Here is a 19,319-nt window from a genome sequence, read left to right on the forward strand (position 1 = left end):
TGTGTCTTTCTTCTGCACAACTAAAACAGCCAGGCTTAAACAACCATGCTTAGATGTTGTCAGAGCGAAGTCACACTAATGCTGATGTAAGAGAAGCAGTGAGATTGATTCTTGGAAAGGTCGAAGACTGATCACATCCATGAGAAAAGGCCCTCTGTCCCCAAGATTTATCTGCAGAGTAAGGTTTGCTCTGAGCAGTGATGGAAATTAAAGAGGCAGCTTTAGGACCTCCACACTGACCCCAAATGGAAATCATTTAGCAGCACACAAATGGCAGAATTGTCATAGAAATCAAATGAGATAATGATATGTGGGAACACTTTGTAAACCCCAAAGCCAGTTTATAAATGTGCAGTTGTATTATTGTTGCTATCATTATGCATTTGCATTATCTGGGCAAATCATTTTCCTATCCCTCCATGTTAAGGTGGGGGTCTGTTTATAAGGTGCCACAGCAGGACTGGATTTAAGGTAGGAAGAGAGAAGGAGGATGTGAGTATTCATGGAATCCTATGCCTAGTCCTTGGTTCCGGCAACGGATCTTTAAGGTAAGAATTATTATCTGTTTTACAGATAAGAACACTGACCTTGATAACATGCCCAAAGTCCTCTAACAAACACAGATAGAGTTTGAATTCAAATCCAGTTCTGTCCAAATCCCAAGCCCTTTCTCCATCCTGCCACACTTCCTGAAATCTGCCCAGGCAGCCCTCACTCTTTCCTCATACCCTGCCCTAACTTGGCAGGATGAAAACCTCCTTTTAATAATCTTTTCAGGGTGGTTTTCCGCCCCCCTCCTAGTCTGAGACTATTGATGACCTAACATGGAGTCTAAATAAAAATATCTTTGGGGAGGCTGGGAGCCTTCCCAGCTTTAATTTGTGAATTTTAATCTGGGAACTGGGGCACCAGGGTCAGCTATGCTTGGGTTGACTTGTCACTTGGGTTGTGCATTTACAGTGGTCCTGAGTGGCCTGGAGGAGCGAGTATTGCACAAGGGGCCATAAGACCCAGGCTCTGGTACAGGCAACACCCCTACCTGCTTTAGGTAAACTGTCGAGCCTGGCTGTAAAATGGAACTATTAATACCTGTCCTGCTACCCAACAGGGGCTAAGATCAAATGAGGTAATATGCTGTGACTTGATATGATTGGATGAGGTAATAGATGCAAAAGCAGTTTGAAAACGGCAAAGCCTTCCCCCCTCCCCCCTCCCGCCAGCATTAATGTAAGCTGGTATTTCTTTTTATTGCTATCATCGCCTCTCAGCAGAGCCTTCTTTCTCCCAGGGAAAGCCCTGTAGTAGGAGCTCCTAATGCCGACCCAGGTTTGAGAACAGCCAGAAGGCGAGCAACATGAAGCCATTTAAAGCAAACCAGAGGAAGTCCAGTCTCTGACTATTTATTTTATGAAGTTAGCGGCTGGATATGTTAAGCAAATGTTTTCTTAATTGTGGCAGTACGAGAAAACAATGGGGCAAGGGCTGCTGGAGACTGGAGTAGCAGGCCTCCACCCCTCTTACCGCCCCCCCCCCCCGCCCCGCCCAAATCTCTAGAGAATGACAGGAAAAAATTAAAGACAGGGCTTTTCTTTTCGTGGTCACATGTCTGCGCTGCTGCTGTAATAAGAACCTGCACCAATTAGAAATGTTTCACCTCCTCCCCTCTGCCCCTCCCCAGGCACATTGCAGAGCAGCCCGGGTTGTGGACTCCAGGAGTTTGCCAAACACAGCAAACACTGCTCTGGAGCGGCTGGAGGGGGCTCTATCCACTCCGACCTCCCTCCCTTTCCTCCTCTGCTCCCTCCTTCCACACTGTTTTCATTTACTAGGACTTCCTCCTCCGGGCGAGGGAGGGGGAGGAAAGACGCTGCTGGGCGCCTGGGGCGTGAGTGTGTGTGTGCGTGTGTGCGTGTGAAGTGGAGTGAGTGGTGGAGTGTAAAATGCTGTAATGGGAGGAAACCGAGCCGCGCCTGAGTTCCCCGGACTGCAGCGGCCGCTCTGATCGCAGTGGCACCTGAGCACACACTCCCCGAGCAAGCGCGACCTGTACCTGCAGGTACGTGTGCCGCCGGCCGGTCGGGGCAGTTCGACGTGGGGGTGTGGGTAAGGAGAAAGTGAGGCAGCAGCGGTCCGGGGCGGCGTCCCGGGGAGCGGGGAGACCCGGTGTGCGGGAGGCACCGTGCACCGCGGTCCTGCGGGCGAGCCGGCGTGGGCGCGGAGGGCGGGGGCTGCTGGTCGGGGAGAGGACGCGTGCGGGTCCGAAGCCAGCGCCGCGTAGGTGCCGCAGGTCGGGCTCAAACGCTCTGGCGCTGGCTGGCTGCGCGTGGCGGCCAAGGGGCAGCGGGTGCAATGGGTGCGGGGTACGGCTCGGCCGTGGGCGCCGGTGTCACGTGTGCGGAGCCCACTGGGTGCGTGTGGGGAACGCGCCTGGTCCACAGCAGCGCGCACCTGGACGCGCACGCAAGGTTCGGTTGTGCGTGGACCCTGAAGGTGTGTCGCACCCGCTGGGCCCTGGGGGTACAGGTAGGTGTAAGATGCCGGGTCCCGGCGCCTCCAGGCCGGCAGCCGGCGGCACCCGCGGGGTAGGTGCTAGCCGCAGCCCGGCGCGCGGCGGGGGGGGGGGTCTGCTCCGCGTGCGAGGCCCCGCCCCGCCGCCCGGCCGGCTCACCTGGGCGCGGCCCCCACCTGCCTGGCGGGAGGGGCGTGTCCGGGGGCGTGTCCGGGGCGTGTCCTGGCGGGCCAGGCGGAGCCCCGCGGAGGGCGGGCGGCGCCTCATTCCAGGGATTCCTCGCGCTTCCGCGCTCGCGTCCGCCGCGGAGCCGGCTCGGCGCGCGCCGCCCGCGTGTGCGTGTGCGTGTGGGTGTGGGTGTGGGTGTGCGGAGCCGGAGGCCGTGCGGGAGCGCGGGCGCGAGCCCCGGAGTGCGCCCCGGAGTGCGCCCCCGCCCCGCCCCGCCCCCGCCCCCCGGGGCCCGGCCGGCCCGAGGCGGTGAGTGCGGGCGGACTGGCCTGCGGGGGGCTCGGGTGGGCCGGCGTCCGAGCCGGACGGAAGGCGTCCTCGGGGGGGGGCCGGCGGGTGCTCGCGAGGCTCCGGGGCTCCGGGGGAGGTCCGGCTCCAGGGGGGTCCCCGGGGCAGGCATCCCGGGAGCGCGAGGGCGAGGGCGAGGGCCGGGAGGGGGCCCTGGCGGGCGGCGGAGCAGGGCTGGATGCAGGGCTGCGGGAAGGGGCCGGGCGGGGCCGCCGGCACGGGGCTCCCCTCTTGCGCTTCCCTGTGCTCCCTGCCCCAAAACGGAACGGCGCACTCTTCCAGCACCGAGTGCAGGCCTCGCCGAAACGCAAAGGTCTTTTCCTTTTTTTTTTTTTTTCTTAAAGTCTCCTCTGATTTCTGACGCTGAGACATTGAAATGATCTTAGGTTAGGATGACAGTACTTGCTGGGGCTATTAGCCTTTATGCGCTTTACTGGCATATATTCGTCTACTTAAGCTAGATGATTAAAATCGGTTTCACTTTGATCATCGGTGCTGTGTGTTTGCTGGTTGTATTTTCCTTCTCTGTGGTTAATAAGAACCAGCAGCCCAGGGGCCGGGAGTGCAGGCGGCTCTTCTAGTTTTTATCGCAGCTGGTTGCTACCTTCTGTCTGAAAGGTGCGATCTTCCAGTTTGTAGATCTTGCAAGTCTTTTTCAAAACCCAAGCCTACCTTGACGAGAATGAAGGGTTGCATTTGGTTCCTCTGAACATTCAAAGACAAAACCAAGGAACGATAGCTTTTCTGTTAGTGTTTGAAGGTCAGTTTTGCACACCGTGTTAGCGTACCACACTTGAACTCTTTGCTCTAGTCCACTAACTTGTAATGTTCATTGTTTCCTCCTTGCCGCGCGTGACTGCGAGGAGTAGCGTGGGTAGTTGAAAGGGAGCTTTGGGGTCAGTGCCTTAGGGCTGTGCTGATGACATGATCTCGGCACACGTTATTTATCATCTCTAAATCTCAGTGCCTTAATTTTAAATAAGGCGTTTAGAAATACTTTCTTCAGAAATTTCTTGTCTCATACTCAAGACATAATTTCGTGTTCGTTTTCTTCTGTTTCCTGTTGCATCTGGCTGAAAAATCATCCCCCCCATGGTAGAAAGGATGTAAAGCCCTCAAATGGTTATTTAATTTTAGTGCAATTTTTAAAAAGATTTTATTTATTTATTCATGAGAGACATAGAGAGAAAGAGAGAGGCAGAGACGCAGGCAGAGGGAGAAGCAGGCTCCATGCAGGGAGCCTGACGTGGGACTCGATCCCAGATCTCCAGGATCATGCTCTGGGCTGAAGGCAGGCACTAAACCGCTGAGCCACCCAGGCTGCCCATTTTAGTGCAATTTTAATCCCAGGTTGATTTCCCCTGCCACTGTTTTTGTCACACTTTGGGGCAGCTCGCTTTTGCTTTCCATTTGGAAGAGAATGCAAACTAATTTTTATGTTGACCAAAACACAATACAATTAAGAAGATAATTCTGCTATAAATAACCATGGACTACATTCCAAAACTGTGAATGTTGTAGTAAAAACAGCTCTGGCCTATTTCTGGAGACTTGACGTTAAATCCAATCTCTGTCACCTACTAAGTTTGTGACCAGAAGAAGTTACTTTTACATAATCTTTGTATTTGCTTTTCCTCTGTAAGAGGGTGGTAGTATCTGGTCCCAATACATCACAGAAGTTCTGGAATTACAAGGAATGATGTGCTTTGAAGAGGAGTTGTATTATGTTATTTATAAATGTCTTTGAAGATTTGAGAGATTTTCTTAATAACAGTTGTTGGCACTTCCCCCAACTGATTTAGAATTGTGAGATTACCTGAAGGGTTTGACACTTCTTACAGACGTGATCATTATGAAACCAAAACTTTCACTTTCAGATGTTCAGTTTGACAAGAGTGCTTTAAGGGGAAATTCCTTTTCACTGCTTATGGTGTCAGCCATGTTACCAACCTCTGGTGGTTGCAAAAACAAATCCAAAGGAAGGTTTTACTTTGTGTCTTTTCTCAGTATCTTTCCCAGGATCGGTTTGCTGTGCAGGTTCTAGTTTGCCTTAGTAAAATAAATTAAATAACCATCCTAAAAATTGCTTTGAGACTTTGACTATGACTTCATAAAACAATGAGAGTTGTGAATTCAGGAGGTAAAAGTGACATACATTGGGAAAATTTTAATGTAAATAAAAATATGACACTATAGCGATTTTAACATATCAAGTCTGGTTTTTTGGTCTTTGTTAGACACCCTGTGCAGACCCTGGTGAAAGAAAGTTTTTGTGTGTTAAGTTTGTGCATAACCGAAGCTCATTTGTGATTGTTTTAGAGAGCCCATCTAAAGGTCGAGAAGTCGATTTGTGAGCATGTAATAGGTGAGAAAAGGGAATGCTGCCAACAGTCTGTAGCCATTTAGAATCTGTCCACATGAAGACAACAACAGCAACAACGACTGCTTAGAATTGGACTGCCTAATCTTGAGAGTATAAACTGCTAAGGTAGGAAAAGCAGGAGTATAAGTGGGAGGTGCTGAAACCAGAAAAATTCTTGCTACCTGGGATGCGGTTTGACAGCTCCTTTTCAAGGGAGGAAAACCTTGTAGAATATACTGTGTCTTAAGCCTTGGGTCTGATAACCGAATACTGTCTATCCTCGGATTTCTGAGTTTGTTTACTCACTAAAATTTATTTGTAAGCCCAGATCCAAACTTGCAGGACTTTCCCCGTCGTATCACATAAGGTGTCTTTAAACAAAAACACTTCTTTTTTTTTTTTTAATTTTTATTTATTTATTTATGATAGTCACAGAGAGAGAGAGGCAGAGACACAGGCAGAGGGAGAAGCAGGCTCCATGCACTGGGATGACTGGGAGCCCGATGTGGGATTCGATCCTGGGTCTCCAGGTTCGCGCCCTGGGCCAAAGGCAGGCGCTAAACCGCTGTGCCACCCAGGGATCCCACAAAAACACTTCTAAAACAATGTTAATGTATTGATGTAACCAGCGGCTCAAAGGAACCTCAACAGGTGTACTTCCCCTAGGAACAGTGGTTCAGTGTTTGCTAATTCAGTGTTCTTGGAGACTTTAGAGAGCGTGACTGCTGTGAATAATGAGAATTGAGCATATATCCTGATGCTGATAACTGGAGCGCTTCCTAATGATATGATGTGTCATGGGTTATTCATCTAGGTCTTAATAGGCTGGGTTGAGATTTGGAACAGTGGACAGTTAGAGCTAGGTATTATGGGAAGTTTGCCAACTTGGACTTTGAAGCAGATTCATGTCTCTCATTCTTGGGGGTAAAAGGTTCCTGAGAGGGATGCCTGGGTGGCTCAGTTGGTTAAGCATCCGACTCTTGATCTCAGCTTAAGGTCTTGATCTCAGGATTGTGAGTTTGGGCCCCATGTTAGGCTCTATCCTGGGTGTGGAGCCTACTTAAAAAAAAAAAAAAAAAAAAAAAAAGGTCCTTAAGAGGACTTGTGAATAGGAAATTCTAAATATCCTAATAAAAGAAATGTCAGAACAAGCATACCCAGACTAAACTAAAAATGCCAGGAAATTTCCCTTATTTCATGTGGAGTGCTGTAGAAGGCTGAAGTCTTAGAAATAAAGACACAGATTCACAATAGCCTAAACATGAGAAAGAAAAGGATAGTCCTTTTTTTTTTTTTTTTTTTTTTTTTTTTTACAGTAATGTCAAGACATGGTGGGAACTGGTATTCTGCTCTAAAAGTCCAGACTTGAATTTTATTTTCTTTCACTTAGACACAGTGGTGTTAGTGTGGGTGCACCGTACAGTTTCCAGGGGACCCTTTGGTAAGGTAGGTAAACTTCAGCCAGCCGTGAGATTTTTACCAGGCATGCAGCCTCATAGAAAATGTCAGGAAATATGCTGTAATCTAAGTTTAGTTTTGCAGCATTGGGCTTATACACAGGGCTCTCAACTGGCATATGGTCAGCTTTCATACTGTCTGTGCAGGTGCATGGTTGACACTGATACCAAACTGTATTATAGGACCTGAGGATTTAGTTACTGTGTGGTAGCCCTGTTTGGCAGCTCCTGTTGCCAGGGTCATCAAGATGACTAAATATCATATTCCTAACACACACATCCCTGGGGAAAGGGTGCTTAAGGAGGTCCATAGAGTCAAGCCTTGGGCCATTTTAGCATCAGAAAACCCCAAGTGGTTGAGTTGGGGATTCATTCTGGAGTTTCCATCCAGAGTGGTACATTTTATTCAGCCCAAACTGCCTGGGATCTCAGTCTCTGTTGAGATGATAGAAGGTGGAGACCAGCAGTAGGCAGAGCGGAGTAATTAATGGCAGTTACCTGAGATTACCTTGTTCCGACATCTAATGTATCCCCCACTTCGGAGGGCGAGAGTTGGATGGCTGTCCAATCTATAGACTGCCTCCTACAGAGCTTTCATAGGAAGAGCATTATATCATTATGGAAAGGGTATAAAACTGTCCCCACTTACCAAGTTTTATAAGACAATGGACAATAAAGGACAATGGAGTCAGCCATCAGCTGACTCTCATTCTGGGGCTTATGCAGCCTAACTAGGGATTTTATACACACATATTTTCAATTCTCTGGAAATAAGCATAGAACATGTAGGTATATTGTTCAGATTTACTACATTTGGTCTTGAAATAAATTTTCAGGAGTGGCTATATATAGAAGTGAGGAATTGAATGTAAGTGGAAGCTGGCCAAGCTCTTGTATTGTACTTGGTGGGTGCTATACATTATGGCAGTGTGGGTCAATTATTCATGCCAGGGATATGCCTAGGTGAGGAACGCTGGCCTAGCAAATGATCCATCTGTTCATACTCTTTCTTTGGCAGTATGACTATTGAAAGAGTATTTTTAATGAGGGCTGGTCTATATTTAGTAGTGTGGTATACAATTTAAGGTTGTGAGAAATACAAGTACGGTGAAAGTTTGAAAATATCATTTACAGATTTCTAACAGTTACCATTGGAACTCAACAATAGTTTTTTTTTTTTTTTTTAAGATTTTACTTATTTATTTGACAGAGCAAGAGAGCATAAGCAGGGGGAGCACAGAAGGAGAAAAGAGAGGGAGAAGGAGACTCCCCGCTGAGCAAGGAGCCCCATGCAGGGCTCTATCCCAGGACCCTGGGATCACAACCTGAGCTGAAGGCAGATGCTTAACTGACTGAGCCACCCAGGTGCCCCCCAAAACAGGTTTTCTGGAGCATGACTAAGTAGAAACCATCCTTCCCAATACTGAACCTGTTCATGGAGCCTGAAGCCTTGAGGGCTTATGTTTAATTGCTGTGTAGCTGCAGCCCTATGGAGTCCTGTGGCAGCAGGCTACTGCCAGTGGTCGCATGTTTCACTTCAGAACCAGCAGACTGTGAGCATTTTCTCACCTGGCTTGGTTATGATTCCTGTGACTCCATGCCTGTCTCTATTCAAAGAAAGTAAAATATGGCCTCATTCTCTCATTTCCAAGAGGGGAGGGTTTGTTTTCCTTTACTTACTTTAGGAACTATAAAGTTATTTATTGCCTGATGTATCTCAAGGTATAAGGGGGAAAGAGCACAGACTAGAAGTCTTGCCTTGAGTTGATGATGGAATGGGTTTTTGGGGGAAGTGAGGTGTAACTTAATGAAACTAAAAAGAAATAAGTATTTTTCTCCAAACGTCTTTATGAAAATCAGCTGAAGTATAGTAAAAATAGCATTGGATGATAAGTCAGGGGACTTGGATTCTAGTCTTAGCTTCTTCAGGAAGTCACTTATATTCTTGGCACCTTGGTTTTTCATCTGTAGAAGAATATTAATAATCCTATGTGGCCAACTTACAGTGAGAATCCAGTGAAGTAATATATATGTGTGTGTTTTGGAAAAGTATGTGCTGTGTAGCCTTAAGAGTGTGGTGGCAGCATGGGTATAACATCTATTTCTCATTTGAGTTTACAAGGTACTTTTGGTTATGTTGTATCACTTAATCCACATACTGGGTTTGTGACCATATGAAGGAACAATGTTATTGCCATTTTCTTTAAGTGAGGAAACTGGGGTCTGGGGAAGGTAAATGACTGGCCCATCCAATCAGTGGGAGCTTGTAGAGCAGGGCCTAGAACAAAACAGTGATTGTTGACTGAATGAGTGAAAGTGTTAAAAGTAGGGCTCATGTCCTGGCTCCATTGATTTAACAGATGGTAAAGTGTGAAAAGTAAAAAAAAAAAAAAAAGATTACACAAATGAGAGATATTTTCTGCAAGAACATAGAGGGGTGGTCTGAGAATTGGATGTTAATGGGAAGAATGTGTTGCAAGAAGTTAGTGGGGCATCAAATGGACGCATAATGGAGAAGAAATAGCCAGGAGGATAAGACTCATCTTCTTCATGTGCCCATCCATGTACATCCATGTGGCTGCCCGAATCTGGTGATGATTTGGTCTGAAGTTTTATTTCAGTTCTCCTTCTCACTGAGATGGACAGCTAGCCAAATCAACCGCAGTGTGATACATATTTGGTGTAAGTTGCTTCAGGGCAGTGGATTTCCTTTTCTGTAACATCTGTATATAGGGATTTTTTTTTTTTTTTTTTTGTATATAGGTTTTATAGAAATAGGAGATATACAATGTAAGCCTCTAAATTCTTGATGGCCAAAAGGGTCATATACCTCCTGCTATGGTGTGAGAGTTCATACTTGTAGGCTTGTCCTCCAGTTGTGCTTTATTAGCTGAGGCTGGTTTAGATTATCCCAGGAAGTGGCCCTGATTGCAGGGAATAGAGGGATGGAACAGGGCCAATAGGAATTAGAGATACTCAACAGTGTGCATCTGGAAGCTGGAGATGCTATCAGTATTCCACGGTAGTGATGTCTTCCTGTTTCTGGGTTTTGGCCAAGTGACAGTGTGGCAGGAACATCAGGAGGTTTGAATGTGCTTCTCCCCACCCCCACCGGTTTCCACCCCTTGCCAGGACAGTTGCTCCATGTTCTCACACTCTTTCCTAAATCATACTGTAGTTGGGTCCCCGTTCCTGGCAGAGCCATGGAGTGAGGCAGGCCTGGTGCTGTAGCTTTCACCTGGGAAAACTCCTTAGAACATTTCTATAACATATTTTAAAATTCTGTTCTTTTGCCTGAAAAAAAAAAAAAAAAAAAAAAAAAGAATACACCCTGTGATTCTTTCCAAGACAGGTGCTTTTAAAGTCCTCATGTTGATCAAAAAGGGACAGTTCTTTGTGGAAGTCCAAAATAACGGCTTTCAGATTTATAGCTGAGCTTGTCATTATCACTGCATGTCCCTAAATTTTAGTAGCTTTAGAATTGACCTCTTATTCTCCAATTCTCTATCTTAAGCTCTTTGTAGGAGCATTATTATAGGCAATAAGGGAGTTTGAAGAAAAGAATATGGGCTGACAGAGAAAATACTGACCATTGCTTGCAAAACAAAACAAAATGTGTATTCTGTTCAGGATGACTAATGGTCATACTTGTCAGTAATCTCCTGAGAAGGTAAATGGATAGACTGGAAACAGAATGCAAGAGAGTAGAGTATCTTTTCAGATGTACATGATGTCTTTTTTCCAAAAGTATTTTCTTCACACGTGAATGGTGTAATGTTTCAGGTGTGAGCATTTCAAGCGATTATGTTTTTGGGTATTGTGATATTATACTGTAAAAACCATCACAGAAAGGAGAACATGTAACTGGGATGTACTTGGGGATCCCTAAGTACTAGGATCTACTTAGCTTTATTTTCTGGAGGTTGCATAATCTTTTGCAAAAGGTAGTAGATGATTTATGGTTCATAAAGGATATACAGTAAACCAGGCATCTCTCTCCTCTGTGTAAAACTGTTCAGACCATTCAAGGGCTTTACACTGAGAATAAAATCTCAGCTTTGTCATGCCCTAAAGGGGCATGCTTGATCTGCCCTTGCCCACCTCCCTGCCTACCTCCTGTTCTCTCCCCCTTGTTCCCTGGGCTGAGGTCATTCCCTCCACATCTCCAAGCCCAGTTTGGTTCTGTTTTGGGTGTTCTGCAAATGCTCTTTGTCTCCTTCCTGCCCCCCTTCACAAGACTAATTCTTCTCCTTGAGGTCGCAGCTTTCATTCATCTCAGAGACATCGATTGCCAGGTAAAGTAATTGTCAGTACCCCTTTTTTCAAAACACTTACCACCATCATTTGCAACTTATTAAAATGTTTGCATACATTCTGACATATTGATACATATAAAGCCCATCCACTTTCCATAACACCCTATGAGGGAGGTAATAGGAATTCATATCCTCATTTTACAGATGGGGAAACAGACACTCAGAGATAAAGTCATTTTCCAGGGACACACTAATAGGAAGTGTCTGAGCCCAGTTCAAACTCAGGTAGGTGTCCAAAGATCATCCTCTTAAATAACCACTCTGCTAATTTGCCTCTCAGTGTGCTGTGACCCTCCATAAAATACTGTAACCATTGTTTCCCCCCAGCCTTCTGCAACTTTACTAACATGTTTTATTGGGTTTTTTGAATTGTGAATATTGAACAAGCCGTAAAATAAATAAGGGTTTTTTTCAATAAGGTTTTTTTTAATTAATTTTTTTTTTATTACTGTTATCTTCTACCTGTATTTGCTTAGGTCTTTTGTGGCTAGATAATGCCTAATTGCTGGTCTTCATCTCCCACCTGAACCAGCCCCTAATGTTCTTATCTCACACTTGGTTCCTATAGAAGCCTCCTAAGTGACCTACTTCCAGTGACTTCTCACTTCACTCTATCAAGTTAAACCATCTTCTCCAGAACTGTTAAACAAAAATCTCATTAACATCAGATCACCAGCCTGCTCAGGGGCTAATCATAGCTGCCTGTTGCATACTACATTCAGCATAAACCTGTTGGGCTAGCCTTCAGCTTGTTCCTCCATCTACCCATTTTGAACTCACCCAAACTCAGCCTCTACTGCTTTTTTTTTTTTTTTTAAGATTTTATTTATTTATTCATGAGAGACAGAAGAGAGAGGCAGAGACACAGGTAGAGGGAGAAGCAGGCTCCATGCAGGGAGCTCCACATGGGACTCAATCCCAGGTCTCCAGGATCACACCCTGGGCTGAAGGCGGCGCTAAATTGCTGGGCCACCGGGGCTGCCCACCTCTACTGCTTCTTTATCAGGACTCTCCATTCTGACCGGAATGGTCTCAGTTTCCCTGTCTTGGTTTTCATTCCTGCCTCTGAGCCTTTCTTCAGGCTTTTGATCCAACATGACTGCACATGTAAGGATAAGACAGGGTCCTTGCACCCAGGAAATACTCCGACAGTGTGATTGAGGTAAGAGAGGTCAGAGAGGAGCATGATAGCCTGAGGGAGTGAAGCTTTGGAAGGAAATCTTTGAAGTGGCTTTTTGAAGCACACACATGCCCACACAAAACAAAGTAGATGTTCACAAGGTATACATTTAAGCTGACACTGAGCTCTCTTTTATCACACAATACACACATTGGTTTTTTTTTTTTTTTTTTTTTTTTTATATTTTATTTATTTATTCATGATAGTCACAGAGAGAGAGAGAGAGAGGCAGAGACACAGGCAGAGGGAGAAGCAGGCTCCATGCACCGGGAGCCCGACGTGGGATTCGATCCCGGGTCTCCAGGATCGCGCCCTGGGCCAAAGGCAGGCGCCAAACCGCTGCGCCACCCAGGGATCCCCCACACATTGGTTTTAAACTATGTCTTGTCTTTTATTATGCTCTTTTAAGTTTGTCTGTTATCCCATTCCTTAAAAAAATTTTTTTTGTCTGTTATCCTATTTCTTATACTTTAGGTTCACCAATAAGATCATAACTCCTTAAAAAAAAAGATCATAACTCTTTGAAAGCAGAGATCACATCTTCTGTTTCTCTTTTACTTCTCCTGAGTACTTCCCTGAACTCAGAATACTTGTGTCATAAAAATTGGTTGCTTTCATAAATAAGGCTGCAGCAGATGGCAGGTGCCTCTTAGGTGAACCTTAACCATCTAATCTCTTATCTGCCTACTTTGAACGTTAGGTTGCTTGGGGGTTTGGATTTCATAGTACCTGAATAAATTTAAATATGTAATCTGAGATGCTAGAACTCTGCATATACTTTTTTGTGTCATTTGATGTTTTTATTCTTTGATATTTTGCTTCTATGTATAACACTTCTATGTGTCATTTGCATAACTGGAGGCATGTGTCAGTGTATATCTGTTCAGGTTTAGAATTTTCACTGTGTGACAGGAGAGGCAGGAGTTTGATTGGGAAGAGAGTGTCCCTCAAAACCCTTGCCCTTCAACCTCAGGAAAATTAAGGAATTTGAGTCTACACAGTGCATTATGGACTAGAATGCTTATCAGCATCTACTTAATCAAAATGAAAGACTTTAAGCCCAGTTCTTGCCTGAATGGGAAACTGGTTCAGGTGAAGAGAAGATAACAGTTCTTGGGGGGTTCAGCACGCCTTTTCCTGTCCTTTTGTTCAAGCCTTTCTTTGCTTTCTCCACCTTTGGACAAGTTCAAAAGTCCTTACTCTCAGGAGATGATCTTTTCTATCTTGCCAAGAAGATTAGGAACGTGAATGTCATGAATTTTCCTTCATTCTTCCGATTGTACTCATCTTACCTTGTCTCTGAGAAAGAAGACATGAACTCTGGTTGGTGACATTGCTGCCCTTGCACTCACTGACAGCCTGCTTTGACTTTCCTCTCACACTTTCCTTTCTGCCCCCTCCCCCCATTTCTGGTATGACTCACCAATTTATTTATTTATTTTTCCACACTCCCTTCTTGACCTATCCTCTCCCCCTCCCCCTGCCTGCAACCACCAAACTGTTCTCTGTCTCTGTGAGTTTGTTTTCTAGATTCCACATTCGAGAGACTCTACAGTATTTGTCTGTCTCCTCTCACATCTTGAGACCTGTCAGTCTGTCTCTGGTTTTCTCCTGTCCCCACAGCTCCCATAATAGCACCCCTCATTACCTTCTGCATGCTACATAGCTGTATCTTTCAAATTGTTTATCCTGCCTTTGTCTTCCCATTCTATAGAATGGGACTACATGGTGCTACCAGAAAAATTTTCATACAACACGTAGATGACCAAGTTAGTTCTTAGCTTAGAGATTTCGGTGGCTCCTTAATGCATACAGGATCAAACCCAAGTCTTTTTTTTTTTTTTTTAATTCTATTTATTTATTTGACAGAGAGTGGGGGGAGAGAGAGAGAGAGAGAGAGAGCACAAGTAGGGGGAGCTGCAGAAGGAGAGGGAGAAGCAGGCTCCCTGTGGAGCAGGGAGCCTAATGCAGGACTCAGTCCCAGATCCCTGGGATGATGGCCTGAGCCAAAGACAGACACTTAACTACCTGAGCCACCCAGAAGCCCTGGAACCCAAGCCTTGTCAGAGAGCACTCAGCCCTTCCATGACATGGCCAATTGAAACTCTCATCCCTGTCTCGTACTTCCTGTCCCCGTCTGACTCTGGTCTTCTAGCCAATATGGGCAACTTGTTCCTGAATAGATTCATCTTTTGTACTTCCATTCTGGCAGAACTTTTATATCCATTCTTCAGAGGCTTAGCTCATGGTTGTTTTGTCCACAGAGTCAGAATTCTTCTGTATTTCTATGGGACTTTGTTTATACCTCTATTTTGTCGGTTAGCACATTTTACCTTAATCCATATTTTCCTAAGTGTTCTCTAAGAGATGTTTCAGGTTAATAGAATGGCTAGTGAAATTTGAGATTTCTTTCTTTCTTTTTTGTAAGTAGGCTCCATGTGGGGCTTGAACTCATGATTCTGAGGTTGAGAGTCAACAGGCTTTACTGACTAAGCCAGCCGGGAACCCTGAGAGATTTCATACGGAGAGAGCTACTATGCCCACTATCTTAGCCTTTTGCAGAAGGAAGCCATAGCAACATATTTGAAGTGCAGAAAGGAAAATAAGCTGCTTAATTTGGTTTACTTCAGTGTTTCTGAAACTTCTAGAAAAAATTTTCCTTATAAAATATGAACATATAATGCGAAACACTTTTATTTATTTAAATTTATGTATTCATAGAGAGAGAGAGGGAGACAGAGACACAGGCAGAGAAGCAGGCTCCACTCAGGGGGCCTGACGCAGGACTCGATCCTCTGTCTCCAGGATCACACCACGGGCTGCAGGCAGCACTAAACCACTGCGCCACCGGGGCTGCCCTCAAAAACACTTAAAAAAAAAAAAAAGATTTTATTTACTTATTCATGAGAGACACAGCAGAGGGAGAAGCAGGCTCTCTGTGGGGATCCTGATGTTGGTAGGACTCAATCCCAGGACACGGATCACCCCTGAGCTGAAGGCAGACGCTCAACCACTGAGCCACGGGGGCGTCACTCAAAAACACTATCTTAAACAACTAGATTCTTTTTTCTTTTTTTTTTTTAAAGATTTTATTTATTTATTCCTGACAGACACACACATACACACACACACACACAGAGAAAGAAAGAGAGAGGCAGAGACACAGGCAGAGGGAGAAGCAGGCTCCACGCAGGGAGCCCAACGTGGGATTCGATCCCAGGTCTCCAGGATCATGCCCTGGGCTGAAGGTGGCGGTAAACCTCTGAACCACCCAGACTGCCCAACTACTGGCCTTTTATTATTTTTTTGCCTTAGCACCTGGTAGACAATGTTTATTAAATGAAGTTACATTGCCAGGCAAGACTTAATATTTCTTTGAAGACCTGAAATACGAAATTCTAAAGCCAGCTTATCTGTCATGTCTTGTAACTGGCACATACCCAGTAGGTATTCAGTAAGTGTTGAAGAAGGCTGAATAAATGCTGAGTGTCTTTAAAGGGGCATAGTTAAGAAGGTAATTCTCGGAAGCTCGGGTGGCTCAACGGTTTAACACCACCTTCAGCCCAGGGTGTGATCCTGGAGACCCGGGATTGAGCCCCATGTTGGGCTCCCTGCTTGGGGCCTGCTTCTCCCTCTGCCTGTGTCTCTGCCTCTTTTTCTCTGTGTGTCTCTCATGAATAAATGAATAAAATCTTTTTTTTTTTAAAGGTATTTCTCTCAGTTGTACTAATAGGGTGTGCCTATTTTTCCAATAATTGCGTGTGCCTCTGTTTCTGTGTTTATGTATATGTGCGCATGTGCATGTTTAAACAACCCAGAAAAGGAAAACTGGGCAAAGTGGCCTGATTTTTCTAGGTTTTCCACCATCTTTAAATCTTTGGCAGTTTTTATTTTTATGTGTATTCCGTAATTTAAGAAAACAATGAAAAAATAAAACTTATTAAAAAACACAGGATAAAATTGGTGATGGGTGGTGGTGATAGTAAGTATAAATACCATATAAACATGGTATTTTATTTGTTTTTTTAAAAGCATTTTATTTTATTTATTTTTTTAGTGGGAGAGGGGCACTGGGAGAGGGAGAGAGAAAATCCCAAGCAGGCTCCACGCCCAGTGGAGTGAACCCAAAACAGAGTTAGATCTCACAACCCTGAGATCATGACCTGAGCCAAAACCCAGAGTTGGATGCTTAACCAACTGAGCCACCCAGGCATCCCCAACACATGATATTTTAAAATCAAGATACCTTTCAGAGTTAAAACACCACTTAACTCAGCACTGGAATTCACAGAACTTTCGTGAGTATGTTGAATATATTAAGTGATATGATCATGCAGTCTCTCAGCGAAGGAGGTGAATGAACAGAACAGTTCAATCTTAGTAATTTCTGTTAGAACTAATAAACCAACAACAAACACCACCACAACAGAAATCTCAGACTGGTAGTAATGCTACATTCATAGAACAGCCTTTGTTCTGAAACTGTTTTTTTTTTTACTAGGTATGTCTGTATGGGCTTGTTGTTATGCACACACATAAACATTTATAAGCACAAATAACATGGGCGTGAATATTCACAATATCCCTCCTTTAAGCGCTAACACTGGCTGCTTCCTGGAATCCGCAAGGTTTAGCTTAGTACACTGAATGGAATTTAACCCTTTGCTCTGTCTGTGCCTGAACCAAATCCATTGGATTTCTTCACAGATTGGGAAGAATTTCATCCTCAGAATTAGGATTTGCATGTAGTGGGGGAATCCTGTTAACTACCAGAATTCTAAAAGAGTGTTTTGAATTCTTTTTAACTTTTTTTTTCATCTTTTTTTTTTTTTTCCTTCTAGGCTCTAACCAGGAATGGAGACACCATTGGATGTTTTGTCAAGGGCAGCATCTCTAGTGCATGCTGATGATGAAAAACGTAAGTCAGGAACCTATTTTAAAGTGATTTTTATCCGTGCCCTCTTGTCTCCTGCGTTATAATAGATTCATGTGTTTCTCCAACATGGTTTTATGGTTATATGCAGTTAGTTTGGGTTGTTTTCCTCAGAGATAGCAGGTTAGGACCTTCATTTTTATTTTCCAATGCTAGAACATGGAAGTCTTATGAATGTCATCTTTGGATGCTGGAGCTCCAAGGCTTAACTCAAGGAAGTCTTTTCTAACTTCCTTGCTCTAGGATGGAGATAGTTCTTAAATGTCTCTGGAAGTTTAGATAAATATGTATTGCTTGATGGACTAATTGACCAGCAGAGAATTAGAGGTGGAAAAAAATCAAGATCCTTCTTGTCATACGTAATACGCGGTGCATATAATGGAAAACAGTCTTGAAAATTCCTTTTGCAATGGTGAGAAAGAGCAAATGTTGTGTGGAAAAATTTACTACTGTGGTGGAGGACAGATGAAAGGAAAGAGAACATGACATTGTCCTCCACAAAGTTATTCCACAATGTGTTAAAGTGGTTTTCCTGCTCATCCTAAGGCATATTTGTTTTTAAGCATTCTTGTTCAATGTTAAAAAATTGCTTGCTGAACAATTTTTGCGAGATTGGCTGTTTTACGTGAGAACAAAGTTAAGTGTTCTTTTTGTAAGCACTAAAATGCTAATAACAAAAAAATATCTGAGGTTGAGATTTCATAATTAGAAGTTCTTAAAAATGAACTACTTTCCAGTTCTTAATGAATCGGCAGGCTGGAAGGTGCATGGCATTAAAATGTAAACTCTTGACTTTTTACCGGCTAAGACTTGTGTATTTTTCTATGCCTCAGTTTCCTCTTCACTCACCTGAAGTAACAACATTTTACGAGGTATTTGTGAGGATTAAATGAGCTATTGTAGATTGTGCTTATCTTAGCTGTCAGCTCCTGGCGGGGACTGCCATGCTGTGTCCTCTCTTGGCACTTTGTTGGCTTCTGGTAGGACTTAGTCTAGTCTTCTGTATAATCACTGTGTCTGTATCTTCCCACCCTCTCCTACTCCCAACAACTCTTGCAAGGTTATCTTTAGACTAGTGATTGGATGAGATAACAATTAGAGGGCTTTTTTTGTTTGTTTTTTTTCAACCTCTTACATAATTTACATTTACTTAGCTTTTGATTGTTGGAAGGATATAACTACCTTTTGGTGTGGTATAATTATCCCTTGCTAAGGAAATTGAAGCTCAGGGATGTTAGGTGTCATTCCCAAGGACACTGAGCTAAGGAGAGGCAGCTCAGGTTGTAGGCTTTTATCTAAACCACAAAAACTCCTTTATGCCTCTAAGATTGCAGTACATGTTATTGACTTGAATAGCTAGTTACAAGCTTCACTAAGTATGAATATAGTTAATTTAGAAGTTTTTATACCTTTGCAAGACAGTATTTTGAATTTCTTATAATGCCCACATTTCTTTAGGATTAGTAAAACAAGATTATGTTTATACACATAAATAGAAGTAATGACCTCCAGACAGCCCTTTGTGTCTTGGGGGTAGAGAGTTAAAGTTTTTTCCCTTTTTGAGCACCCTTCTTAGAGATTCAGCCCCAGAGCTCAGCTTGAGGGTCACTGATTTCAGGCTGGAGACCAATTCAATGAGCAATGATTGAATCATTATGTATAAGGGGCATGCATAGATGAACAGGAAATAGCCACTGCCTTTATGAAGCATAGGAACTTAACTCCTGCAGCTGTAAAATGTATATATAGTAGGGGGAGACTGGGCATACTTGGTGATAGAAACAGAATGAATGATAATGCCAAGGGAGAGAGGAATTCTTACTTTTCTCTTGAGTTCAACACAGCCGGTAGTGATTTGCAGAGTAAGGATATATGCATATGCAAGGCCAGAATGAATCACAGAGTAGACTTTATTCTGGAATATTCTTCTTTGGACTCTGGTGCTTCCAATTGGTTTAGGAATGGGCTGGCGTGATTCTGGAATCCCTCTGGAATGATTTCAGTTGCTCGGGATCATTTTTTACACTTAAAGAAGAGGGAAAAAGT

The 19,319-nt window shown here is 44.1% G+C and overlaps 1 protein-coding gene across 4 annotated transcripts in view; it reads left to right on the forward strand.

Moving 5' to 3' along the window:
• The first annotated feature begins 1,707 nt into the window (after positions 1 to 1,707).
• Positions 1,708 to 19,319, forward strand: part of VGLL4 (vestigial like family member 4) — a 163,491-nt gene continuing 145,879 nt past the window's right edge. Inside the window, exons 1-2 of one of the 4 annotated variants that reach the window (XM_025449715.3) lie at positions 1,708 to 2,056; positions 17,182 to 17,258. In XM_025449715.3, coding sequence (XP_025305500.1) covers positions 17,195 to 17,258 — 64 coding nt within the window. In that variant the 5' untranslated portion in view covers positions 1,708 to 2,056; positions 17,182 to 17,194. Of the gene's footprint in view, positions 2,057 to 2,787; positions 2,987 to 5,442; positions 5,514 to 11,308; positions 11,386 to 17,181; positions 17,259 to 19,319 lie in introns of those variants that run through there. The other 3 variants (XM_025449722.3, XM_049098245.1, XM_025449728.3) reach the window with 3 other exon arrangements.

The sequence above is a fragment of the Canis lupus genome, chromosome 20 (assembly GCF_003254725.2).
Source record: "Canis lupus dingo isolate Sandy chromosome 20, ASM325472v2, whole genome shotgun sequence".
NCBI lineage: Eukaryota > Metazoa > Chordata > Mammalia > Carnivora > Canidae > Canis > Canis lupus.